This window comes from Anolis sagrei, chromosome 4, assembly GCF_037176765.1.
Source record: "Anolis sagrei isolate rAnoSag1 chromosome 4, rAnoSag1.mat, whole genome shotgun sequence".
NCBI classification, from domain to species: Eukaryota; Metazoa; Chordata; class Lepidosauria; order Squamata; family Dactyloidae; genus Anolis; species Anolis sagrei.
In genome coordinates, this window is record NC_090024.1 from 207,148,068 (window position 1) to 207,175,713 (window position 27,646).

At 38.0% G+C, this 27,646-nt stretch overlaps 1 protein-coding gene across 2 annotated transcripts in view; it reads left to right on the forward strand.

Moving 5' to 3' along the window:
- Positions 1-328: 328 nt before the first annotated feature.
- LOC132773265 (rho GTPase-activating protein 39-like) overlaps positions 329-27,646 on the forward strand; it is an 87,864-nt gene continuing 60,546 nt past the window's right edge. Inside the window, exon 1 of one of the 2 annotated variants that reach the window (XM_060772403.2) lies at positions 329-488. In XM_060772403.2, the coding sequence (XP_060628386.2) occupies positions 478-488 (11 nt within the window). In that variant the 5' untranslated portion in view covers positions 329-477. Of the gene's footprint in view, positions 489-3,033; positions 3,078-27,646 lie in introns of those variants that run through there. The other variant, XM_060772404.2, reaches the window with a different exon arrangement.

A 27,646-nucleotide genomic window follows, 5' to 3' on the forward strand; every position in this document is an offset into this window, starting at 1 on the left:
CAACTCCCACCATTCCTAGGGCAAACTTGGGCCCTCCCTCCAGGTGTTTTGGACTCCAACTCCCACCATTCCTAGGGCAAACTTGGGCCCTCCCTCCAGGTGTTTTGGACTCCAACTCCCACCATTCCTAACAGCCTACCGGCTGTTAGGAATGGTGGGAGTTGAAGTCCAAAACACCTGGAGGGAGGGCCCAAGTTTGCCCATTGTTTAAAACTTTCTGCTCTGATAAGCGTGCATTAGGAAAAAGCAGGGATGGGCTCTCCTCCCTCCTCTGTGAAGGGTTGCCTGAACTTCCTCTCCCCGCGGGGCCGAGCGGGCCTTTCCCCGCCAGAGGGCCTAGGCAGCGCCGCCTGGGCTCAGTCCACACGAAGCCGGGAGGGATCGGGTTTCACATCCTGATCCCGTCTCTCCCTCTCCTCTCTCTCTCTCTCTCACACTCACTCAGCCAGAGGAAGAGGAGGAATCCCAGGCGGCGACATGGCGGAAAGGTAAGCGCTGAGGTCGGGACTCTTCAGGAGTTGGGAAAGGGGAATAATACATAGAAAGAGAATGGAGTCCCTTCTTTCTTTTTCTCCCTCACTCACTACCTGTTGAACTGGGCGAGGCCGGGGTGGTGGGTGGGAGGAAAGAAGTGCCGAGGCGCCTCTTCCCGCCGCCATTCCGAGAGGGAAGAGACGTCCTGAGAGAAAAGTTGGGGGTCTGGAGGGGATCCTAGAGAGGCCCCAACTTGGCTGCTCCTCCAACTTCTCCACAGGTTGAGGAGATCTGGCGCCTCTTCATGAGTTACTCATAGAAACATGTTTTGTGGTGGCTTTGGGAAGCAGCTCGCTCATCAGGACTGGTTTCTTTAGTGTCAGGTTATGGTGAGAGATGGCAGATGCGTGCCTTGGCCAAGTTGGGCCTTCTCTCCAGGTGTTTTGGACTTCAACTCCCATCATTCCTAACAGCCTCAGGCCCCTTCCTTTCCCCCCTCAGTCGCTTCAGAGTGTTAGAATGTTGAGGCTGGCCAATCAGAAACCATATGCAAATTAGTAGGTTGAGATAGCTCATGCATGGGCCAACTTGGGCCCTCCCTCCAGGTGTTTTGGACTTCAACTCCCACCATTCCTAACAGCCTCAGGCCCCTTCCTTTCCCCTCTCAGCCCTGGAGACTAGGAGGCAGAACAATGGCTTCAAACTACAAGAAACAAGATTCCATTTGAACTACGTGATGGTGAGAGCTGTTCAGCAGTGGAACTCTCTGCCCCGAGGTATGGTGGAGGCTATTAAATTGGAGGCTTTTAAACAGAGGCTGGATGGGGTGCTTTGAATGCAGTTTTCCTGTTTCTTGGCAGGGGGTTGGACTGGATGGCCCATGGGGTCTCTTCCAACTCTATGATTCTACATGTGTATGTATGAGAGAGATGTGTTTTATATATATGTGTGTGTTTATGTGGATAGTTTATGTATATACATATGCATATAGTAAAAAAAAAGGATAAAGGTTTCTCCTGACATTAAATCGAGTCATGTCCAACTTTGGGGGTGGTGGTAACCTCCATTTGTAAACCAAAGAGCCGGCATTGTCTGTAGACATTTCCAAGTTCATGCGGCTGGCATGGCTGCATGGAGCATCGTTACCTTCCTTCCAAGGCAGGACCTATTCTACACATATTTGCGTGTTTTTGAACTGCTAGGTTGGCAGAAGCTAGGCCTAACAATGGGAGCTCACCTTGATCCCCAAATTCAAACAGCCGGGTTTTCAGTCAGCAAGTTCAGCAGTTCAGCGGTTTAACCCGCTGTGCCACTGGGGTGTCTTAATATACATACACACACACACACATCCACACACACATCTTGGAGTCATAGAATAATAGAATTTGAAGAGACCACATGGGCGATCTAGTCCAACCACTTGCCATACAGGAAAAGTCCAAAATAAATGGAGGGCCCAGGTTTGCCCATACCTGCTGTGAATCTCTTTTTCTAAAGATGTTATGGTTGTTGGAACGTAACTTTGGTCCACCTAGAGCAGAGCTTTCCTAACATGTTCATGTTGGCGCCACACTTTCTAGACTGGCATCCCTTCGTGACACAGTAATTCAGTTTTTACTACCGGACTTTATAATAGGGACAGACCCACACATAAGTTGTATGGGGATGCAACCTATCTCACAGAAAACCTTTTGCTTATATATGTTTAAAATATACAATTTATTGCTTCTTTCACGTAGATTCAGAAGTTTCTCATTACATTCACGTGTCACACCAACACACCAAATGTGTCGTGACATAGATCGGAAAGCTCTAATCTAAACTGTGAAATCAATGCAGTTTGATAGTTTCTACAAGCTAGCTGGCATCCCCCCCCCCCCCCCAAGTTGCTGCTAACTGTGAAAGAAATAAGGTTGAACACTGTGAAAGCCATCTACTATGTGGCTATCAGTCTCCTTCCAGTAGACTCAAATCAATGAGAAGCTTCATGAGAACCACCACTCCTCATAACGTTCCCCCAGCAACAGCAAGGGCATCCCTCTGGGCAGCTAAACCAGGAAATCCCAATTGGTTGCCCCCCCTCCCCGAGGGTCTTCCTCCAGGGGCAAACCAAGAATGGTCAACTTGGAAGTCCCTGAACAGACTCCCAAGTGGAGTGGGCAGATCAAAAGACAACCTGGCTAAATGACACCACCTAGAAGAATCCTTCATCTTGGTCAAAAGATATTTAGCCACTTGTGCTCCTTCTATTTTTATCAATTTTAATGCTTATGTATGCAATTTGACCATATTTTGGCTGCCATGACTCAGTACCATTTAATCCTAGGCAGAGACAGCTGAGCACTGTAAAACTACAACTCCCAGGGTTCCATACCATTGAGCCATGGCAGTTAAAAGTGGTGTTAAACTGCACTGAACCTACAGTCTGTAGGTCTGCACAGTTTCTTCAGAACCCGGTCACGCTTTGCTTGTTCAGCACATACAGTGGGATGTCATACTTCCATGTCCCCTTTTTGTCATGGAGATTTCATTTTCATTTTGATTAATGGGAAGAATCCTTTGTTTCCATTTCTGCTAAGGTTTTAGAAAATATGCACAATACAGTGAGTATGGGGTTTATACATTTATCACCAGTAATTCTTGGCTGTATAAATTATCAGAGATGTATCAACAAATTTAGGGCTCCATTTAATTCTTTGCTTTATGGAGGCAAAGTTAATGAATGCTTGCTTTGCAGATTTAGCTATCAAGAGATTATTTCTTTGACTGATCAACCAGTGGCTTTTCATGTCTCTCTTCTTGTAGTATCGGCTGATTTTGTTTGTGCAAAAGAGTAAACAGGCAACCTGATACATTTAAATGGAATGGCTTTCTATTTTTGCAAGTACATGTTTGTGAAGTTACGTTTCATGTTATGTAGTATAACGTAGTTTAGATTCTAATTTGAAAGCTCGTATTACACCCAACAGAAGATGGTGTAAATAAAGATGTATGCACTTACTCATTACTACAAGAACCCTGGAACAATTACCTTATTTACCATAACTGTGATTTCTCTTTACATGAAACAACAGCTTTTGATGGTTAAGCAATTGATGTTTCTGCAACAGTAATATCAAGAAAGTTACCTAGATCCAACATTTTATGCCAAGTATGATTTTTTTACAACTCAGTTCTGTTTGAAGGGGTTGTCTTACTTTTAAAAATTAAAATAGATTTAGAAATGATACCTATAGAAGGGATGCAATATTTATGGGAACTCTGCAGTAAGTTATAGAAAGTTGTGTATGCATTATTTGAAATTCCTTGTATATTTAAATATGGTTTAACTTTGCTGTGTAAAAGTTGTAAGTGAATATTGCATAGAATATCCCAATCTGTGCTTTCTTTGAGGAAAATCCTATAACTGATCAAATTAAATGTAATGTAAACTAATTTTAACAGATATTAGTAGTATGTAAGGGGTAGCAAGACAAAAAAACCCCAACAATAAAATGTCTGGCCATTCATTTAAGAGGGTAAAATGTATGTTATCTGGATTTTGGACAAAAAAATCTGATATATTAGTAGAAAATGATTCTTGGTTAAATACTAATGGTAATGTGTTTAACTACTAATCCGTCTGCCTTTAATGTCTTGAAAGGAGAGTAACACAACACAAACCATTAAACAAACTTGGTTTGTCGTGTTGCCAGGCATGAGAGATTAAGCAGTGTACACCACAACACTTGGTCAACAAACCAGATTTCTTAGCAATTCTGACTGTTTTCAATTTCTATAGTTTGTTACACAGTTTAATACATTTTAGATTGTAGATTATCTTTTACTCTTTCACTTTTGAAATTATTTGAAAATGTAAACATTATTACACGCCACCTTGACAACTTCGGATGCAGACGAAGGCGTAAATATTTTGATAGAAAATAAAGAATAATACATTGATGTTCAGTACCATAGTTTCTACAGATTATACAAATCACGTCAAAAAGATTCTAATTTCACCAGGTTTCTCGCAGTCTTTGCAAAGGAGTTGTCTGTACTAATACTTTGCCAGGATTATTTTCCCCATGTCTAATAAGTAATTTCAAATTAGGTATAATAATGGTTTGCCTGTCTTGGATTTTCAGTAATTCTTGTATCATGGGAGTTTCCACACTGAGGCTAGCAAATTATTATAGCATTCTGATGATGAATGACAAAGTGCCAGGCATCATGAAATGTCAGGTGCTTTTTAATTTCACTTTTCCTTTTATCAGTTTCTTTTATCATTCAAATTTTGGTTTCTCCTAGATTATCTGAAAGACTATAGGTGTACAGTATATGTGTTGTAGAATTAATGCAATTTGACAGCACTTTAACTACCATGTCTCAGTGCAATGTAACCCTGGAATTTGTAATTTGGTGAGGCACCAGCACTCTATGACAGAGAAGGTCAAAGACCTTGTAAAACAACAACTAGGGGTGGCTCAACCCATTACGCAAAGTAAGCATTTGCAGTATAGTTGATTTTGCCCAGGGGCGCTCTTGAGGCGCTCTTGGGGGAAAATAGACCTTGATATATGCAAGTTGTAGTTACTGGGATGTATAGTTCACCTACAATCAAAGAGCATTCTGAACTCCACCAGTGATGGAATTGAACCAAATATGGCACACAGAACTCCCACGACGAACAGAAAATATATATCAGTGATTGGTTTGGGGGGGGGGGGGGGAAATACTGTTTGCTTACCGTTGAAAATAACCTAGGGCCGCCTCTGACAACAACTCCCAGGACCCCATAGTATTGAGCCATTACAGTTTAAGTGGTGTCAAACTACATTAATTCTAGAGTGTAGATACACCCTGTAATCTTATAGCAGTTAGGCAAGTTCCCTCTCTACTTTTCTTCTGCCAGAAGGCAAAGACTTTTAAAAAATTAGACTGGGTTTTGGTGATTAACTGGTTACTAGTAAAGGATCTTTTAATGGGGATAATCTGATAATTAGATTTTAACTACTTCTAAGCTTTTTTTATCAGTGCTCCTTTTAATATGTGATATTTGATTTTACATTTTAAAATAGTGATTGTAATTTCGGTGTACTTTGTTTTGACTTATACTGCAAATCAGCTAGCGTAACATTAGCTAATGTATGACATTCACGTTAAATAAATAAATACATAAATAAATAGATTAAATCCATTTTGCACAGGCCAGGAAATTAGTCTGGACATTTTTTCAGAATCTTCTCCATGCTAGTAAAAAGGGGTACATATTTCTTTCTCTTTTCTGCCCCAAAACAGGTCCAATTAATTCTGACTTAGATTTGTTCATTCCTGTTGTAATCTTGTTTACCTTTTAGTTAACAGGGTATTTGTGTTAAATATATTCTTATTATTTTCATTCCATTAAAATGAAAGATATAATAAGAGTTGGGAGCACATACATATAGGTGAATATTATTACATAGTTTATGTGAGTTCTCCTTTCAGAATGGACTTTATGTAATACAAAATAAATAAAAACCTCTCTGTGTATCTGATAATTCCTGCTATTAAATTGTTAAATTCAGAAATCTGTGTAAATTATGTATGCCAAAAAAATGAGAGACATTTTATCTCTCAAAATTAAGGAAGGAGACTTGGATAGTCTAAGCAAAATATTAGAGATGTTTTAAAAATAAACAAAAAGGTCAAGCAGTGTCTGCCATTCCTTTCTGAATTGATAGCGAAGCAAATATAATCTTGTATGCATCTTGGATTTATTCCATGAGTCTGCACTAATACATTCTGTTTTCCTAAATCCTAATCTCTCTGTTGTCAGTAGTCTTTATATGTTGTTATAAACATTGCTTGTTCTTTAATCTGGTTTGTATGCAGTCATGTGGAGTTTACAACTTGCCCACCTGTGCAGATCAGCAAATTAGGGGATTAAAGAGCCTCTTTGTCCGACAAAAGGAACAAATGGACCGTATCGTAAATATTTCTGAACAACCTAAAAACAACAGGAGAAACAGTATTATAGGATCAAGACTTTAGGGGAACCATTTACATATTAGGCAATTCTGTATGTATTTACTAAGAGGTAAAAGTCCCTTTACCTAATTAAGGTTTAATCCCAAATAAATATAAAAAGGATGACTGTTTAAGAATTTCAGGTTTCTAAAGTTTATAATTAGTTTTCAGATCTTCAGAAAGTATGTAATATTTTTCATTTAGATCTTTGTAATCAACAGAAGTAGCAAAACACCATACGATTTTTACAAAACATTATTTTGTAATATCTTAAAACCCAGGTTTATTGTCTAGGGCTGACTTGACTCTCTTTTTTCTTAATATTCAAATTGTAAGAAAGCCCCATTGAGTGTGGTTTACCTTCGTCCTTGGTAGACATGTTTAGGATAAATCTATTTATTTATTTAAAGTTTATTTTATGAATTTAAATATCAGTTCAGACTTATATTGTGGTTGCAGATTTTATTGTTCTCATTTTGTTTGTCCTGTGAACCATCTTGAATATTATGATAGGAAATCTGTGTCAAAATAACCACATATATAGAAAATCTGTGTCAAAATAACCACATATATAGAAAACATATTTGTTACTGTTGGATTTAGATGTCTACAGTTATTTGAATATATATTTTAAATTATGTTAAAGACATATAAACTTTTATTTTAAAAGGAGAGAAGGATTTAATTATGTGTCCCTGTTTTTAGAGGCTGGAAGTTGTACTTTGGTGCAGCACCAGCAGTGTTTGGCAGAGAAAGCTGAAGACCTTGTAAAATGGCAAGTCCTATGATTCCATAGCATTGAGCCAAGTGATGTCAAGCTGGATTAATTCTAGAGTGTGGATGCACCTACGACATTTGTAAAAAACTGTAATTTTAAGGAGGGCTTTTCTGCTCATGGAGATATTTAAAATAATTGTGTTGTGTTGTGTGGTTGTGGTTGGTCTTTGAATTTTCAGGGTTTTTTTTATATTTGAATCAAATGATTTTTAAAAATTGCACTTACAGGAAGGTAAGGCAAAAACCTAATTTTAAAAAGCTGATGGAATGTCTTCTTTATTATTTTTATCTATATCCCATCTTTCTCTCAAAGTGAGATCCAAGGTGGCTTCTTCCTTTTCCCAAAGAGTACACAGTACACTAGGATGTGAAATTAAAATATTGGAAAAGTTCCCTTTTTAGATTACAGCTTTCATTATTGTTCTTACTGGTTTTCATCACAAAGATTAACTTTTCCAAGTTCTGAGGGTAACCTAAAATAAATCATGACTCATAAAGCCCCAGATAACTTGGTGCCATTTAGGACTTTCTGATTCTCATCAAAAGCCCTGTTCATGCCCACTAGACAGTTTTCTCTGTAGTAACACCTGTGGCAGTGAAGTTTGTATTATTTGGATTACCATTGATCCTTTAAATCTGAAGTAGTTGCTTTTGTGTTCAGCTTTCATGTTCAAGTGGTATATGTTTTTTAAAAAAATAATTTAAATATATTGTTTCAGAATGTTTTTAAATAATGTGTTTATTTGTTTGATGTTTTAAGCAATGTTTTTATCAGTTCTGTATTTCCCCAGTTTCTGGCAGACTGAGAGGTGACAAAAACTTTAAACATGTTAGTGTTGAAATAAACAGATATAGCTTCCTGAAAGTTAGTAGCTCCACAGCAAAAGAAAGCTATAGATATTGAGAACATAATCCTAAAAGATTGTAGACAAATAAAACTACCAACATGATAATCCATGTCAGAAAATAATTTTCAGTGGAACTTTTTTCCATATCTGTGTGTTTCAGCACATTTACATGGGAATCTCCCATCAAAATCAGTGAGAAGTATGATCTGAATGAATACATATTAAAGATGAGATAGAAATACCTTATGTCTTATATATATTACATTATAATAAATTAATCTTCAGTTAAAATAAACATGGTATTGGTCGTTTATATACACATATTTATGCAGCTGAACTACTTTTGTGGGAGGAAAGGAACTGCACACATTGTTGAATTGCAAATCATAACATTAATCACAATTGGCTGTATGACTGTTGAGAGTTGAAATTCAACAAGATCAAAAGTGTCATGTTTCCTGACTTACTGGGGTATTTGAGTGATAGAGTAGTATTGTTGGATATCACTTTCTTTATAGTTGTTCATCCCTCTCATGCTTGATTTGAATTAATATATGTGAAAGACCTAAGGATAATTTTTGCTTAGATGTAATTGAATCACTCCTGTCTTGGCACTACCTTTCCATGGTGGTGGGATTGGGTGCACTTGTGAAGCAAAATATATGCAGTTGTGCTGGTGGGGTTTTTCATGTCAGAAATCCTTTTGTTGAGGAACTAAATTAAATCTACCGAACACTAAAAAGCAACACTAGTGATACCGTAGCTAACACTTGTTAGTACTGCACAGAAGGAGGCACAGTAAACCTGTTCTGAATGTCACACCAAAAAAAATCTTTGGTGAGGCAATCCAAGGTGAAACAATAAATAGTGTCAGAAAATGAGACTTCCAGATCTGAAGCCACTCAGTAAGCCACCGAGGCAGAGCAGAGGACAACTACAAGTCACACAGTAGCAGTTGATACAAATTTCTAGCTGCTGCCATGCTCAGAGGGGAAAGGAACATCAATAATTTAAGCCAGGGGTCCTCAAACTAAGGCCCGAGGACCGGATATGGCCCTCCAGGGTCATTTACCCGGCCCTCGCTCAGGGTCAACCTAAGTCTGAAATGACTTGTAAGCACCCAACAACAATCCTCTCTCATCAGCCAAAAGCAGGCCCACACTTCCCATTGAAATACTAATAAGTTTATATTTGTTTACATGGTTTTTTATTTTAATTATTGTAGTGTGCATAGGAATTAATTCATTTTTTTCCAAATTATAATCCAGCCCTCCAGCAGTTTGAGGGACTGTGACCTGGCCCTCTGTTTAAAAAGTTTGAAGACTCCTAATTTCAGCTATGCATAGCAGAAAATACCAAAGACTTGGAACAATTACTAAAGAGAGTTAAGCAAGTCAGCACAGAGACAACTTTACAGTTGAATTTCAAGAAATCAAAATTATGACCACCATTTATATAACTTTAGATAATAAACAAATTTAAAAGGTTCAAGATTTTCTATACCTTAGCATAGCCATTAATCAGAATGGTAATCTGCAGTCAAGAAATCAGAAGACTAGGACTTGGGAGGACACATATGAAAGAACTAGCCAAGATCCTGAAGTGTAAAGCTATGTCACTGAATACTAAACTTAGAATTATTAGTACCATTGTATTTGCCATTTCTCAGTATGGTTGTGAAGGCTATATATCATTGATAGTGTAGAAAGAGAATAGGAAGAAAATGAATGCATTTGAAAGCCTTCATTATACAACATCTGAAGCTGAAAGTCCTTTGGGTAGATAGGCAATAAATATTTGAAAGAACTCCACTGTCAACACTCTTAATTCAACGAGTCCCTCCCCCCCCAATGTTAAATGTAATTGAAGATTTGGAAAGGTAATACATGTTATTTTAATAAGTATTCCTCTGTGCCTCCCTCCTCTTCCTTCATGCGTTCCCTTATGGTCTTTGTGCTTTAGTTGTTTTTTTTCCCCCTGACTCACGGTTATCTATGATTAGAACCTATATACCTTTTCCAAATGCTTTATTTAGTCTTAAATCTTTGTTGCTTGCTGCAACAGCTTCTTGTTCTAACATGCAATCTACATGAAAATCCCTTTAGGCAGTCTGAGCTGCCAGTAATGTCACTTTCTGAAATATAGATGAAAACTAGGGTAAACATGGGAATCTAGTTTAATCTACATTGATGAAAAAAATGAGCCATGTATTAAGACTGTCTGCTTGACGGTGCTGCTGCAGCCAGGTTATCTGAAGCTGGGGCGGAGGAGTGAGTGCCTTTACATCAAACCTTTGTTTCCCCCACAGAATTGGGACTATGCTGCTTGCTGAGGATAGTATCTGATGCCAAATAGCTGTTTCTCCCATCTTGGCTCTTGCTTTTAAAATATGCTCCTGGTCATTGGAAACATTGGCAAGCTTGCCTGATACAGGTGCTTTAACCTGCAACATTGGCACCTCACCTATGTGTGTTCCATATTATTTGTGTTTAAGTATTGTACATCTGTTAGAATTAATTCTGGGGGGTTTCCCTATTGATGTGATGGATTAAATCCTATAAGTGGACATGATAGGTAAGAGAAAGGTGGAACAGATGCACAGGATCTTTCCCGCACCACAAGATTCAGAATACGATGTCAGTGTATTCACTGATCTGTTAGTGCTATTCTTGAATGCCAGGTTATAAGAAACAGCTACTTTCTGTGTCTTGGTTGTAGATGTGTATGGTATTCAGATGTATATTACGGAAACTGAGCTGATGACCTTGGCAGGGTTGACTTCTTCCAGCTTTGTTCACCAGGATATTCAGTGCAGAACCAACCTAGATTGGAGGGCTGGGGAAATTGGAAAGTTACCATCATTCATAACAATTCCATCTTCCTTAACAAATTTGTCAAGAAAACTCCACGATAGATTCACCTTATGGATTACCTTAGGAAAATGGTTTTGAGGCACACAACAATTGTATCGGGTTGGGGAGATAGAATATAGATGCAGCTGCCGACCCAGCTGCTGGGGTAGAGGATCATTTTTGTGTCCCACTAATGAGATGTGCTCGAATGAGGGCTTCCTCAGCCATGGCATCCCAAATGCAAACTACTCGTCCCTTGAAGGCACAATTGGTGGCAACATTGATTTCGTTTAGGTACCAAGTAAAATCTTGGCTGGTCATCAAAGCCTTAGGGCCTCATTGATTTTACTCAAATACAATATAAAAGTATTAAACTGTTTTAAACTTTTAAATATATTTAACTCACCAGTTAATGTGGTTTTAGGGTATTTGTGTGTGTGTGTGTTTTAATTTCACTTCTAAGCCACCTTGAGATATTTTATATAGGCAGTGTAGAAATATTTTAATAGGTAAATATGTACATAAATAAATAAATGCTGTTTCTATTACCTGGTTTGTTTATGTTCCACATTGATCACCTCGAGTTAGTAGTACAGCTTTGAATCCCACAGACATCATCTGATTATAAAGCTTTAGCTTATTTTAATTTATTAAAATATTATTATTTTGCTCTACACCTAAAGATCTGAGTGGTATACATAAAATCAATTTAACCTAACAGAAAAAAACTAATTAAAAAGACTAAATCCATGTTTAAAAGTTTTGACAATCTTCAATTAAGTTGATTAAATCAGTTTAAGATAAATTAAAATCTTGCATATAGGCAGTTTTGAAGGAAATCAATGAGGCCTCAGTGTTTGCAGTCAAAAGTTCATGTTTTTACTTGGAGCTGGAATGATACCAGTGTTGGAGTCATTCAAGCCCTAAGGAGAGGGTATTCATAATTGGGAGGCTGAGTTCCTCCATCCACAATGTATTGTCCTATTGGTGAGACACAGAAGGGGCCCTTCAGCAAATTACCTGCATCATATTTTTATTTTGACTAGGTATCTAAACTGTTTAGAAGGTTTCTCATTCACCTATAGTAGTGAAAAATGAAGCTCAACACATCTGGTCCATCAAACTACTTATCCTATGAAGCAGAAAGAGTGAAAATTATATTTATCAAGTGGCAAACTATCAATCGAATCATGAGCTTTTGAGGCCATAGTTTGGCATGGAAGATTAAAACAAGAGTAAAAGAAATTTGTTTCCTGAGTGTAGCTTTCCTATTTGATATATATTTCTAATCTTAAACTGGAAGTGGGGAGAAACAACTGAGTAGTACTAAACTAATATAGCTGTTCTGTCTGCAGTAAATAATTTGGGCTGTGCCACTATTCTGATCCTGTATTTGAAGTTCAGTGTTACCAGTGCATGGGCTGGCAGAGTTTATCTGTGGCCAGCTTTTACCAAATGTGCAGCACTGCTCAAATGTTTCATTTGAAGGCATTTGGAGGAGTTGAAGCATTGCATCAGAGTGGCTGACTTCCTGACTCATTCTGCATGTTGAAGATAATTGTAAACTCTGCCAATATTGGTAGCTTATTTCCAAATTCTGATATGTCTTTAGAAAATTGCAGAAGGTATACAGTGTTCCCTCACTTATCGCGGGTGTTATGTTCCAGGACCACCCGCAATAAGTGCAAATCCGCAAAGTATATTTATTTTAGCTATATTTATTTTAGCATTTATGTATTATTTCAGTAGTATACACGATTTTAAGTCTTTATAAACCCTCTCCACACACTTATACACTACATAACCCTTTTCCTTTACCTTATAAACAAAATCCTTCAGTCACTTTAGTTGAGCAGCAACTTTTAGACCGCCCACTCCTCTCTCCCCATCCCCCTTTCTCTCACTCAATCCTTTCACCGTCCCTTTCTTCTCCTCTTCCCCCCATCCTCCCCTCACCACACTTCCTGCTGGCTCCTCCTTGTGCGCCTGGCTTCCCCACCCCTCCTGGTCCTCCTCCTCTTCCCCCTCTTCCTTCCCCCTTGCGTGCACCTTCTTCCGCTTCTCCTCCTCCTCTTCCTCCTCCTCCCCCCCACCCGCCTCCCTGTTAGTGCAGTGGCTGTGCTGGGAAACATGGCATTGGAGGGGATGATTTTAACGAACCAAGACCACCAAATCCACGTGGGGGTCCTCACAGGTAATGGGCGAGGCTCAGGGCTGAGAAGATGTGTGGAAGTTGTGGGGGAGAACTCTGCTCAACTCAATCTCCTCTATATTTTGTTGCCAATTCTCTGTTGTTAAAAGAGATTCATGCGCCAGAAAAGCATGTGGAGGTATGATCAGTTCTACAAAAGTGCAGGAGTGTTTAATGTGCTCTTCTGTTCTTTTTGTTTTTTAAATGTGACTCTATTCTTGTTACATGATGAGAGCAGGCCTGAATTCAAAGACTTCTATTGTCAACTTTAATTTGGACCTTGTTTTCTTGGTACTTGACATACTTGTTAGGACCCTTTCAACATTTTCAAGATTTCAGATAGTTCCTTTCAGAAATGTTCCAGCGAGATTCTATCTTTTCCACCCTTACTACAATTTGGATTCAGAGTCACAGTCTGGAAAGTAGCGCCACTTGGGACTTCTGGCTGTAATAGAGAGAAATTCCTCAAAGAACTAATTCAGAATGTCTTACTTTCTTTAAAACATTTGACTGGGATATGATTTTTGAAGGCAGCTGTTTTTCTTTTTCTTGAGCTCTGTTTCCCATCACAATTTTCTCATAAAAAGCAGAGCGTTAAAGCCAGAGTTTCAGCAAACTTAAACTTTGAGAACAAAGTTTTTTACATGTTGCTGGAGACAAGAAACCCCTAGTAACAAGATTGAAATCTTCTAAAGTTCAAAGTCTAAAGAAGGCTTGTCCAACCACTGGGGCTGCATGCAGCCCAGGAAGCCTATGAATGCATCCCAACACAAAATTGTAAACTTACTTAAAATGTTATGGGAATTTTTTGTATTATTTTTTGTAACTCAGTTGTACAGTTCTCGAGTGCTAACTTTGTAGATGACAATGGAACGGAATAGAATGATCAGAGTATGTTATGTCCACAAATATTGGGATATTATCTGTCATTTGCATTATAACTGCAAGTAGTTTGGCCAGAACACCCGCTATACCATTTTAAAAGACCTTCCGAGCTAAGTGGAATATAATTAGGAATATTATGCGAGGATTTCTCTTTCTCTGTTTTTTTTGCGGGGGGGGGGGTGTCAATTATCATTAGTAGTTATGTATTTTCTGTTTGATCCAAGATAATTCTTTTAGTGTGGCCCATTAATGTTTTTCATTTTTTTAAATTGAAAACTATTTAACAGCTTACAAACAAAGTAAATGGTTGATACCTGAATATCACATGTGTACTTTTAAGATTCTGCCAAAGGCACGCCGTTTCAAATGTTACGTCCAAAGGACTGGTATGATTGTTATCAGCATGTCCTTCAAAGTTTTCTGACAGTGTAGTGGAAATTTCAGAAGTCCATTCTTTTTTTTCAAATAATCAATAGACTGAACTCATTTTTCAACTGACTGGTTCTTCCTGATTTCTTCATATGTCTATGGTAATTTTTTCATGTAATTTCAAATCCAAAACTCCTTGGAACCATGTTTTGAATGACCAAATCAACCACAAATTTCCAATTTTGGGCAGTTTGTTTGTATTTAAGAGATGAAAGTTGTGAAGTATTTGTTATATAACAATGCATTACTGTCCAAAAAGAAAAGTAAATCATCCCTTTTTATAATTGTTTTTCCGTATCTTTGGTAAGTTTAAGTGTAGAGTCCCAAAATGCCTTAACATTTGGACTTTGCTTAGTGAACCATAGTAAATCTACAGTAGCTGCCTGAAAAGAAAAGAAAAAAGACATGAGGTAAAATCAGAGGTAAAATAACTACTACAAAGCTAAAAACAGCTGGCATAAACCATCTTTTCCTCAATTGTGCCTTTAGATTTACAGGGAAAGACTTGTTTGAGATATTTTTTTTACCTTCATAGACCAAGAGCAGAACTTTATTCTTGATGGCTCCTTGATGGCTCTTGATGGCTTCTTTCTCAGAGAGGAAAGCTAGCACAGTTCTGAAGGAACCATAGAACTTTGTGAAACCTTTTGGACTAGCTGGTACTTTGAGTGTAAATGTGAGTACAGTATTTTGTCTAGGATTCCTGCTGTTGATACTCATTCATATGGTGGCTTTGTTCACCATTTGATGTTACGATTATTCTTATGGATCTGTGCTAAGGCATACACTGGAGAACTTCCTTAGTCTTTGTACTTGTTGTATTTGCTGGGATTATGGGCGCAGAACCTCTAATAAGCAGGAACAAGGCTCCCAGGTGTTCCCCAGACTTGCCAAATGGGTGGCTGGGAGACTCCCCGAGAAGCAGTAAGTGCAAAGAATGCATGCCTGGTTGCAGGCCCCTACTGCTACTGACCGCTTCCAGAGGCCAAGACCACATGCACAGCAGCCGTAGGTTCAGGTTATGAGTCAAGGAACTAAAACCAAATGCAATTTCTATCCTGGAAAGAAGAAGGGAATTGGCCAGGGCAAGGCAATTGCAAATCTGAGCATGATTGAATCTGCAAGTGTCAAAACAGCGGGTGTTTTTTATATATATATCACATTAAAGAAATTTACCAAACAACTGCAAACAAATCTTATGATCACATTTATGTAAAAATGTATATAACAATATACAAATGGAAAATTAAATTTTCCACTTCAGTACTGTATATAAAAGTGTGATCATCCCATTTGGTTGAAGTGGTAGGTTATAAATATAAATTACTCTAGCATAGACAAAAACACGTGCATGCATTTTTAATAAATAAAGCTTTAAATTAGAAGTTTTTATTACATGCTTCTACCATCCTCCGTGCATAACTGCTGAAAACACACACACCATTAAAAAGGGGCAGACAGACGCTGCCGCCAAAGGGTTCTCGTGGGGATCTTGTGAAAAGCCCCTTCCTAAAGCAGCCCACACAAACCTCAGTGTGTTCTTCTGTCTGTCAGGCTCAAAGAATTTAGGCTTTGTCCAAATGGCTGGAATTAAAGGCATGTTGCCATTGTGCTTGAAGTGCTTTTCAATATGTTACTGAGTTTTCCAGAGTAAATTGGCCAGTGTATTACTGCAAACTGGAAGTATTCAGTCAGACCTATTTGTAAAACCAAAAGGGGGGAATTGGAAAAGCACAGCTTGTTTTCATGGATCTATCAGCACTCTAAAGAAAGAAATAACTAAGCTATCGGGTTGACAAGATTAGATGGTGATGTAATAAGGAGCTGTGGTCTGTGCTGAGGGGACATAATCTTATTAAGCTAAGGACATACTTTGCAGCAAAGATCTGTTTGGTCATGCCCATCAAACTTCACTAAAACATAGCAATTTCAATTAATCTTTGCATGGGGAACTGAACAGGGAATGTACAGTCTAGTCTAGTAGGAAGTCACTGAGGGTGATGTGTTGTATATGGAGAAAAATGGAACAGTAATAGTGTATGTGTAGTGAAATGATGGCCTGGTTGTTAACCAGGATGCAGAAACAGACTGCTGAATCCAGAGTAGAGTTGTTTTGATATCTTGTCAGCAATTTCATGTTTGCGGATGAGAGCTTGATTTTGCAACAGGAAGGTGGAGAACATATGCCACCCCAATATGCAAAAAGGAAAAGATCAGGCGCATATTTATAAAATTTTAAAACAAATAAAAGATAATTTATTTAAACATATTGCTTAGGAAAACTGTTGTATGTGTGTGTGTGTGTATATATACATATATATATATATATATATGTATGTATGTATGTATGTATGTATGTTTAGTCTTAAAATATATCAGGCATTCAATATCACGGCAGCATCATGACATTCAGTGTGATCCAAATTCATGTTTTTGGAACATTTTGCAAGAACTTAAAATTATTTTTCTAGTTATTTCTGTTTGGTTGAGAGGACAGAAATGCACTGAGGATGTACTAGTAAGTTCACAGCCTGTGTCGATGTTGCCCTCGGCATGGCATGTATAGATTCATAATTAAATGTACACTACAGTGGCTCATCAAACTACTTTTGCAGACCTTAGGCAAATGAGGTCAGACAAGTCTGTGCATGTACCAAAAGAAATTTTATTACTTATAACTAGGAAAACTGGGTTGTGATTGTAGCAGTGTTAAAGAGGACAATCTTTTGAGCCAGTTGCATATGGGGTTGCATTCATCCTGTCGTGATACTTTGTTTGAACTCTAGCTACATGTGCATCCTCCTCACCTACCCCTTCCATTTACTCTCCTGTGATGCATATTTAAGAAACTGCATGTGTTGCCATTTTGGGATCTAGTTATACTCCTAAAGATTATTTGTAAATTGGAGGAAGAGAGGTTTGTAGCAATTCGGGGTTACCAGGTATTTTCTGAAGTGAGATTATACCATTTCCGATTCATAGTAGTTCATCTTACCTGGAAGGGTCCTAATTTGTCTCAGTAGTGGAAAAACCTCTTTTTGTTGTCCACCTATTTTATTTTAAATAGGAACTTTATATGATGTTTTTAAATTGGCTGCAGTTGTCTATCTTAGCCTTTTCTTTGTATCATAGGTCTTTGTCTATATAGGCACTCCCCGAGTTACAAACATCCAACTCATAGTTAAGAACAGGGGTGAGACAACAGGAAGTGAGAGAAATCTACCCCTCAGAAGGGAAATTCACTCCTGAAAGAGTTATCATGGGGAAAAGGTATCTCAACTGAACGTTTAGCACCAATCCTTGTTTCTACAACACGCCACATTTTTCAAAATCTAATTATCATAGGTACAGAAAGTGAGGTGAAATCTTCTACACAGGCAAAAAAACAAACACCACAGGGGTGTTGATCCTTCCCTATGATATCCAAAGCTAATATATACAGTATACATTTTTGCCTGGAGTTACATTTAAATATGTGCCTGTGCTGACTTATATACAAATTCAACTTTAAAAAAAACGTACAGAACCTATCTTGTTTACAACTTGGGACTATGTGTACTGATAAAATATGTACTTACCTTATAGCTGCCTTGATCCTGACACACAGCATCCAATCCCTTTAGTACAGGGGTCCACAAACTTTTTAAACCGAGGGCCAGGTCACAGTCCCTCAAATTGTTGGAGGGCCAGATTATAAGTTGAAAAAAATGAATGAATTCCTATGCACATTTCACATACCTTATTTGTAGTGCAAAAACACTTAATTGCAATACAATAATTAAAATGAAGAACAATTTTAACTAATATAAACTTATTAGTATTTCAATGGGAAGTGTGGGCCTGCTTTCAGCTGATGAGATAGGATTGTTGTTGTTGTTGTGTACTTTCAAGTCGTTTCAGACTTAGGTTGACATTGAGCGAGGGCCGGGTAAATGACCTTGGAGGGCCGTATCCGGCCCCTGGGCCGTAGTTTGAGGACTCCTGCTTTAGTAGTTCAAGAGCTTCTAATAGGCTTTAATATGATATACCAAATTTCACTTCTTATTCCACAGTTTCCTGGAAAATACAGTCTGTTGCTGTACTTTGCTACATATGTACGATTTAAATGGAGGGGTGGCAAGTACTGTCAGTTTTAAAAAGTGCCCAGTGCTGCTTGCTGTATATAAGTTGTAACTTTACACATCCTTTAATATTTCTTTTGCGAGTACCACAATACCTGGTCAGCGAGGGCTTCCCTTCAGATGGTTTACTCTCCAGTGAGTGGAGGCTCACTCTCCCCCTCTTTGCCTAGACGAGCGCTTGTCCCACATGCGGCTGCTATTGCAGCCACTGCTGCAATCTCCTTGCCAGGAGAACCTCACACTCACATTCCTGTTCAGCTCTGATGGTAGTGTGCCACTCTCTTATGGTTCCTGAGCAACAGGATGATCATGACAGACCCAAGAGCTGGTGTCAGAAGGGGCTGTGTCCCATAGCAGTGATGGTGACAGCTCCGGGTCAGCCCTGTCCAGCCATCTGAACAGGGCTGCTATATAGAAGCCAAAGAAAAGACGCAGGAAAGTGTCTAAGCAGGCGAGTGTCTAAGCAGGCGAGTGTCTAAGCAAGAGGGGGAAGGAGGGGATCCTCAACTGCTCAAATTTGGGGCGTGAACAGCAGTACAATCTCAATTCAGTATATTACAGGTAGGTGTGGTGCTTGTGAGATGAATCTGGGGTTGAATAATCTGGGTTGTTTTGGTGGTGTAAACAACGTCTTAATAACTGAACTAGGTTCTGTTGTCTTTATTGTCTCCATCCCATTACTAAAATCAGATTTTGAACCATGAAATGGTCAAATGATTAATTCCAAGTCACAGTATTTAGGAATTTGGAGCAGGATTGTTGTTAAGCCTGTTGCAGCAAAACTGAGAATGAATTTTGTATAATCTTAAAGCCTACCAAATTTTATTTGGCATAAGTTTTTATTACAGCCACCATTTAATTATACAGTATACACTAGAGTTATAGAGATAGCTGTCCCGCATGAAAGAGATGTTTGAATGCTTAACTGAAGGAAACCTGTACCGAACGTTTTGGAATTACATGGCAGCTCAGAGTTGTGTGATTGTGGGTTTGGTTAATAAGGGTGCACTAATGCACTAAATGAAAGCCACACATGAGGAATAAGGATCTTTATTCTCTCCGTGTTTGCCTTTTAAAAATTGTCAACATAGTCGTTATTTAGAAGCAACATAGGGATTGGGATCTTACTTAGTTACTTAAGTGATCCCTTTTGTCCAAGTATGATGGCCTTCCAAGTGTAGTGTCGTGGAGGTGGATACGTAGGTGACTGCGGAGCGCTATTCTTGATCTGCATGTTCTTCCACAGTGAGGGCATCGGTTTCCAGGTGGAAGGCAGTTCCGGTTAGGACTGGCTTGACATGCCTTCCTCTTGGCACGTTTCTCCCTTTCTCCCTCTATTCGTGCCTCTTTGAATTCCACAGCACTGCTAGTCACAGCTGACCTCCAGTTACAGCGCTCAAAGGCCAAGGCTTCCCAGTTCTCAGTGTCTATGCCACAATTTTTAAGGTTAGCTTTAAGCCCATCTTTGAATCTCTTTTCCTGTCCTTTCCATTCTTGAGTTGGGAGTATAGTAACTGCTTTGATGTGTTGTGTGCTTGGGAACTATAGAATCTGCATATGTAAATTGCTTGTATGTATTTTGAGACTTAGCTCTCTTCACACTTGTTCAGTACCCATCAGATTTTGTCTGAAGATTGAGAAAGGGAATGAATGATCAGAAACACCTATACCAAACAGAAGCAGCCCTCACCAAACCTGTACTTCACCTTTTAAAAATGAACTTATAAACCTAAGATGTCCAGTTTGATAGCAGTTTATTCTCTCTGTGTCTGATCGCAACAATGGATCATGTAAGTTGTAGAAGAGAACATTGTAATCCATATGGTACATTTCATTTGCAGAATGGAAGGATGGTATAAGGATAATTAAAATCACGGTTGCCATCCAGATTTTTTCTACCTTTTTCATGCCATATACATTTATTAATAACATCCTTTTAGGCTTGATTTATAATTTCTTATATATTTATCCATTCTCACTGGATTTGGATTTCCTGGTGCCTAGTGTAGACTCTGTCATCATGCACTTGGAATTTCAGAGGGTTCATATCCCTGTCTACAGCAGCTTTTTAAATTCACACATGGTTGATATCAAAGAACTCTTTCAACCCAATAGCTATGTTAAACATGTTTCAGTACTTATCATTGCTTGCATTCTTTCTGTTTTCCCATGATGCAACTTCATGTTAGTAATGTGCATAGTAATGTGCAGCAATCCAATGGTTGTGCTCAACATTTGATTTCAGGGATATGCTCTACCTTCAGTTTGTTTCTTTTTTCTTTCTTTCTTTCTGAATGTTTCTGGAAAAGTGGCTTGTATGAATCTGTGTGTTCCAACTGGAGAAGACCCTTACGTATCAAATCCTGAGGCAATATATATGAAAATACAATAGATCCAAAATTCAAATACATAGTCATCTTAGTCTGGAATATCAGTGTGCAAAAGGATCTTAGAGTGCATGCATCACAGAAAGTCAACTTAATAAGAAAGCTTATATACCAACCTTTCTCTGTGTTGTCGAAAGCTTTCATGGCCGGAATCCTTGGGTTGCTGTGAGTTTTCTGGGTTGTTTGGCCATGTTCCAGAAGCATTCTCTCCTGATCTTTCGCCCACATCTATGGCAGGCATCCTCAGATTTCCTCAATCTCTGAGTATGGCCTGACGTAGATGTGGGCGAAATGTCAGGAGAGACTGCTTCTGGAACATGGTCATAGAGCCCAGTAACCTTTCTCTCTTAATCTCTAAGGTGCTAAAAGACACCTTTGCATACTGTTGGTTCGTTGTGTCTGCTCTATTTGCGATTACCAATAGTAGGTATTTGGGCCTTTGTATTATAGTTTGGATACACTGCTTGTAGTAGTGACATCCTACATGTCCTTTCATTCCATTGCCCCTTTGAATATATGATGTTATATTCTGATTCCTATTGATTTGTGAGCTGCTTACAATGTTCCACAGACATCTTCCATAATTAGCCGTTTTATGTAATGTGCAACCATCAAGCTGTCATTTTTGGTTAAAACAAATTAGTGCCAACTCTTTGAAAGACTTTTTTAGAGTTTGCGTTTTACTGATATTATCAAATCCATTAACCATAAACAATATAACTATTTGAGCAAGTGGTATACAATCAAATGATACAAGTATATTGGAGTTAATTTAAGATGATGCATGTGTCTATGTTGAACATTGACAAAGTGTAATTCCATTATAGAAAAGTATGTAGAATGTCAATTCTTCAGAATCATGACTATCCAGCTATTATTAAATCTGGATGTTGCAATTACTGTCTTGGCAATAGGCTGTTGAAAACACGGCCAGGAAATTCTAACGGATCCAGCACACTTCTTCTACTGTTGCTATTTACTTTTCTTTTAAAACCATATTTGGTACGTGCTAAGACAATGAGTAATATTTCAGAAGCTACCATTCACATTCCAGCCTTTTGAAATTTATAAATTGCCCTTCTGGATATTACACATTCAGTTATGTTGGAGCAACTGAACTGCAGTGTTTATTAAGCAGCTATTCCACATGACTTGATGTAGAGAAATGGAATGCATTTATTCCAGCAGCATGCCATAGCAACATAAATACTTCCCTGACTTGTACACTTGATCCTTTCTAAAACTCTTGGTAAAACCAATGGTAGTGAAAATGAGTGGAAGGGGAAGCAGAGGGACCGAAATCATATTGATGGGCCCTAGCCTTAGACAGGGGTTGGTGTTTTGCTTCTGTAAAAAGATGACCATGTTTCAAACACCTCTTCCAGTTGTGAAGACATTATCAACCCAAAAGAAAAATTCAACAGCTTTGGTTTTAAATGCTTATGCTGCCTTAATGTGAAATTTAGACTATACATAAAGCCAAAGCTTCTCATGCTGATAGTTTCATGATTAATATCTAAATCTATTTCAGTTTCAAGGCTGAAGGAAATCCCAGAAGATAGAGGTACATTGTTATGCAGGGGCTCATATACTAATCCGAAAGGAAATTTCATTTTGGACTGTGCCGCCTGTGCTGTTCCATCTTATTAATCCCAAGGACTGCAGTCTGAATTGTTTGAGAGCAGTACAACAAGTCCCTGCATAATTGATGTTAGATTTGCCAAATTGGCAAACATACCAAAAAGTGCTCAGAAAAGTCCTTAGAATGAGTCACTTGCTATTGGTCTTCACATGATTTCACTTGGTGGTCAGTTTCACTTTAAAATATTCATAATATGTATTATCAGTCATACTTCACAAGTGGAAGTACTGAGTTTTAGTAGGGAAGGTTGCCTTTGTTAAATCTTTAGCACCTTAAGTGTTGGTGATGAAAGAATTGTAGTTATAGAGTTTTCTCTCTTGAGAGTGCCAGTTCTGTTTAGCTCGGAACAGCTTGGCATGCAAAAAACAAAATACGGTTCATCCCACTTTTTTTTATTTTCCCTCACTTCTGATATAAATTGTACTCTCATTTGAAAGCAAAGCTGTGTCTCACAGCAAAAGTTGTTAGAAACTAGGTGAAAATTCAAACTCTTAAGAAATTTACCTAAGCCTTCCAGACTGCACTTTATTTGTGCTTTTGTGTCCTACAACATAAACATTGGCAAACTGTGCTTAGACTGGTTTGTTTATAAAACATACTGAAGGAGCTAATCGTTTGAAAATGTTTGCCAAATGCTGTGCCTTTTGCCTTTTATTTGTTGAGTTATATCTCTCTTTTTGTTTGTAGAATAAATGTTTATGATGTTCCTTTATTCATGACAATTTTGTAAAAGGATATGTTTTTTTCTTTTATGCTTGGATGACTAGTTGACTTTTCCTCTTAAGTTTAATACCATGGTGTTTTTTTTCAACCACACACCTTCTTATTTCAAAACCCAACTGAGCTAGTCTAATCCCTGTGTGTGGCTTTAGAAATTAATTGATAACCAAGGAAACGTCAAATCTGGCCCTTTATGGTTGAAGCAATTTTCTCTTGATTTTTGACTTTTTGCTAGATTTCTATAGTACCCTGAAGTTGCCGTAATTTACTTCAGTCGCACTTAACTTGCCTAAACAGCTAGTATTTTAAAGTGTTTAGTTTTTTCCTTTTAAAAAAAATAGGAACAGAGACAGCTGTAATCAGAAAAAGTTGCTGGAGAATAAAACTTCACAAGGAACTTGTAATGAAAACAAAATTTAACATTATTTGATATATTCAATGGCAAGTGGCTTGTAAACTTGGCTACCTGAAAAATAGCCAAATCCTTTCCAAGCTATGCATTTGTAGATGTTTGGCTTATAAAAGACTGGCAACATTTTAAGTTTTTTTTAATGAAAGAAAGACAGAAGGCCTATTATTTAGTGACACCATATGCTAGAAATGTCATTGCCCTAGTTACGACATTTTGGTTTGTCCTGTGACTTAAAAATGTAATTTGCAGGTCAGAATGCTTATAACCAGCATGAGTAAATATCTTAATGTTTAAAAGCTGAGTTTAAGTCTTCCATTGAGGCTTGCTACAAGACCGATCTCCATTTTTAATGGGGAAACTTGAACAAAATAGTTTTTCTCAGTAAGGACATGTTTGGTAAATAGAAAGTTGTTCTGGCAAGCAAACAAGCAACTGCCTCTGTGACATTTGGATAATATGTGGGCTGCTCTGGAAGAAGAAAGAAAAGAAAAGAAAAAATAGAAAAGCTTACAGTAGCATCCTTTGCATAGCAACCACAGACTGCAGACTTAATACAAGAAAACATCAAATCCTGCTGCCAACCATTTGATGTACAAGATGTTTCTAATAGAGGGGCCTAATTTGAAATCGGAATAGCTCTGCAACCATGGACTTACCACTTGAGAGGGTGGGGCATAGAGTTTCAAGTGATTCCCATTAGATGCCTCTCCTATAATACAAACAGCCCCTAGTCACAGACGTTCACAAAATGGCATACCTGCGACATAAGTCCTAATGAGATAGTCTCCATTTGCAGGGTTATTTTTCAGATTTGTTTTTTGCTTAATATGATGAATAAAACTTGACAATTCATTAAACCGTTTGTAATGTTTTGTGTAATAGTAACACTCCTTTGAGATTAGGTCCAACATTTTGAACCACCCTGTATAAATACAGTATGTATAAACTATAAAGCATAGCACAATTGACACCTACATTCCAAATAAATTATTATTATTATTATTACTACTACTACTACTACTAGTAGTAGTAGTAGTAGCAGCAGTACCCCACTTTTCTTTCAGGACTGAAACCCAAAGCAGCTTATAACCTTAAAAACTATACAATTTACAAAATAAGATTAAAATAGGATTAAATGTTATAGTTGCTAAAACAACTTCATTAAAATCTCATTAGAATGAACAAGTTAAAAACTTTTTAAAACAATTCACAACACCATGCATCATCTCCTGATCCATTTTTCAAAACGTTTTGATTTAAAAGTTGCCTGAATAAAAAGCCTTCGGAAGAACCATAGGGAAGGGATTTCCAAAGCGCAGGGGCAGCCAGCGAGAAGGCCCTCTCCCACCGACTGTGCTCACAGTTGTATAAAGCAATGGCTGGTGGCAAGTCAGTTAGAAAGTTTGGTTTCGCAGCAGCTGTTTTAACATTGTCAGAATTTAAAGTCCTTTCAGTACTATGGGGGGAGGTAAAAACCAGTTAAAAGAAGAATAGTAGAGAATAGTAGAGATGAAGGAAACATGATTGGAGGCTTCAAGGGAAGAAAAACTAGAAATTGAGGGTGTGCTCGTCAATTACTGCTACAGTGGGGGTTTTTTTTAGATTTGGTGCCACTAATTTGAAACTAGATATTTAAGGTGAAAACAATTAGTTTTGGAACGTAGCCCAGTTTTTACATGTTTGCATTATGGATAATTCATATAAAATTGGCTTAAGATCTAGTTTGTTCTGCATTCTTCACTATTTATCTATGTTTATATTCTGTTCTTTCACCAAGGATCTCAAGAGTACACAAACCATACCCTATGATATACTCTCAGCAGAGGATAAGTTAAAGCAGTGGTTCTCAACCTGTGGATCCCCAGATGTTTTGGCCTTCAGCTCCCAGAAATCCTAACAGCTGATAAACTGATTGGGATTTCTAGGAGTTGTAGGCCAAAACACCTGGGGACTCAGAGGTTGAGAACCTTTGGATTAGAGTGAGAAATGAAAGTTAGCTCAAGATCATTCAGTGCACTGCAGCATAGCTTAGTAGAGATTTAAACCCAAGTTTTGACAATACTTGTGGAAACATATTAAAAGGCCTTGGTCCGCACTGAGTAGAGCCATTTGGCATTTGCATTGGCTTCTAGTTAGGAATGTAGAATACAGCAATAACATATTCCGGGGGGGGGGGGGGGGGACTATCATAAAAGTAACAACAGAATTCCTCTTGCTTCTGGATTTCTGTGGCCAAGTGGGGGGTCAGGACCTGGTCTACCAGTGTCCTTGTTTAACACTTTGACCACTATACCATACTGACTACAGTAGAATTAGAAGCACCAAGGTTGTTTGCCACCTCTTTAAACTTAACATTTGATGATCTTTTCTAAATGACCAATATTTACAGAATAAGTGAAATTATCCAACATTAGTTCTCTAGTTCTCTGATTAAGTATTTATTGGTCTCCTTGTCATCTCCTAGATTGTATTGTTTACTATAAACCCCTGTTCACTTGTTTCTGGTGGAGATAGCAGTACAGCTTTCTGCTGGTAGTCCATGTTATTGAACAGAGGGGCTATGCACTGTAATACTATCTCTTGACAGTTAAAATAGTTTGCAGCTGTGGTGAGACTTGGATGGTTTAACTAATTACAAAAACAGTTTGTCCGGCACAGAAAACCTAATTATAAAATTCAGTTGTGTCTCTGTCTCATTCAAATTTCAGCTTGCAGGTTGAGTGGCAGAGACTGTTGCCAAATCACCTAAGTAGTTTTTGAGGTTTTCTGAATGTGAACTTTTTGGAAAAAATTTTTAACCAAGTGGCCTATAATTTCAAGGAAACGGAAACCATCAGCATGGCTTGACATCCATTCTAGCTCTTGAAAGAAAACATCAGCCAATGTAATGGAAATCTCTTCAGGAAATAAAGGCCTCAAACTTCTAGCATTGAATTTAAAATCTTTCTTGAATGTTACAAAAGAATTCTGAGCTCATTTGTGTCCTTGATGTGAGAATATTGTTTGCTGAATATAAAGAGATATTATTTAGCAGCTGTTCATCTTTCAGAAGTTCAGGGGAGGGTCACAGCAGAAGAACATTGCTGCACTGCTTTCTATCCAGTGTTTTGGAAAGGAATTCTAATAGATTGTTGAAAGCTTTCACAGCCAGAATCACTGGACTGTATGGCCGTGTTCTAGCAGCATTTTCTCCTGACATTTCAGCTGCATTTGGGCTGCAGGTGAACATTCTAATAGTGTTTTCACTACTTCTTGCATCTTCTGTCATGCCACCATTTTATTTAGTATTGAGCCTGACTTGGTTCAAATCACTTTTAAGTGTGTTCCAAATTAGTCTTTGTTTTACTCTAGTTAAGCCAGAGCTTGGTCAAATTGGTTGTGCATCTGGATCCAACACATGTTGGACTAATACAACAGACAATGTTCTGGAGTAGTATCCTTTGACAAAGAAATTGCTCTGCAAAGTTTTCTGTCAGGGTGATTTGAATGCAATATTCCTGCTTCTTGGCAGGGGGTTGGACTGGATGGCCCATGAGGTCTCTTCCAACTCTCTGATTCTATGATTCTATGATCCAATGAGAAAGGTATGTTGCAATAAATGTCTCTTAGAGGTATTGTAAAATGACCTGTATATTTTTATACTAATCTTTTTTAGTGTCAAACAAGAAGTATAATGATATATGATTTTGGATACTGATTTTGGTGGGAGTACAGCATTTAAAAAATCCTGCTCTGGAGTAGTTCCCAGATTTTTGAAGGTATTGGCTTATATGTCTTGGAGTTACTACAGCTTGTCCTTTTATAGTAGCATACATTCAAAATAAGGATTGGTAATTCCTAAATCTTGCTGAAATTATAATTGTTTTTCTCATTGGTTAGCTATTAAGCAAAACAGGTCTTTCAAAGACAGACTAGTG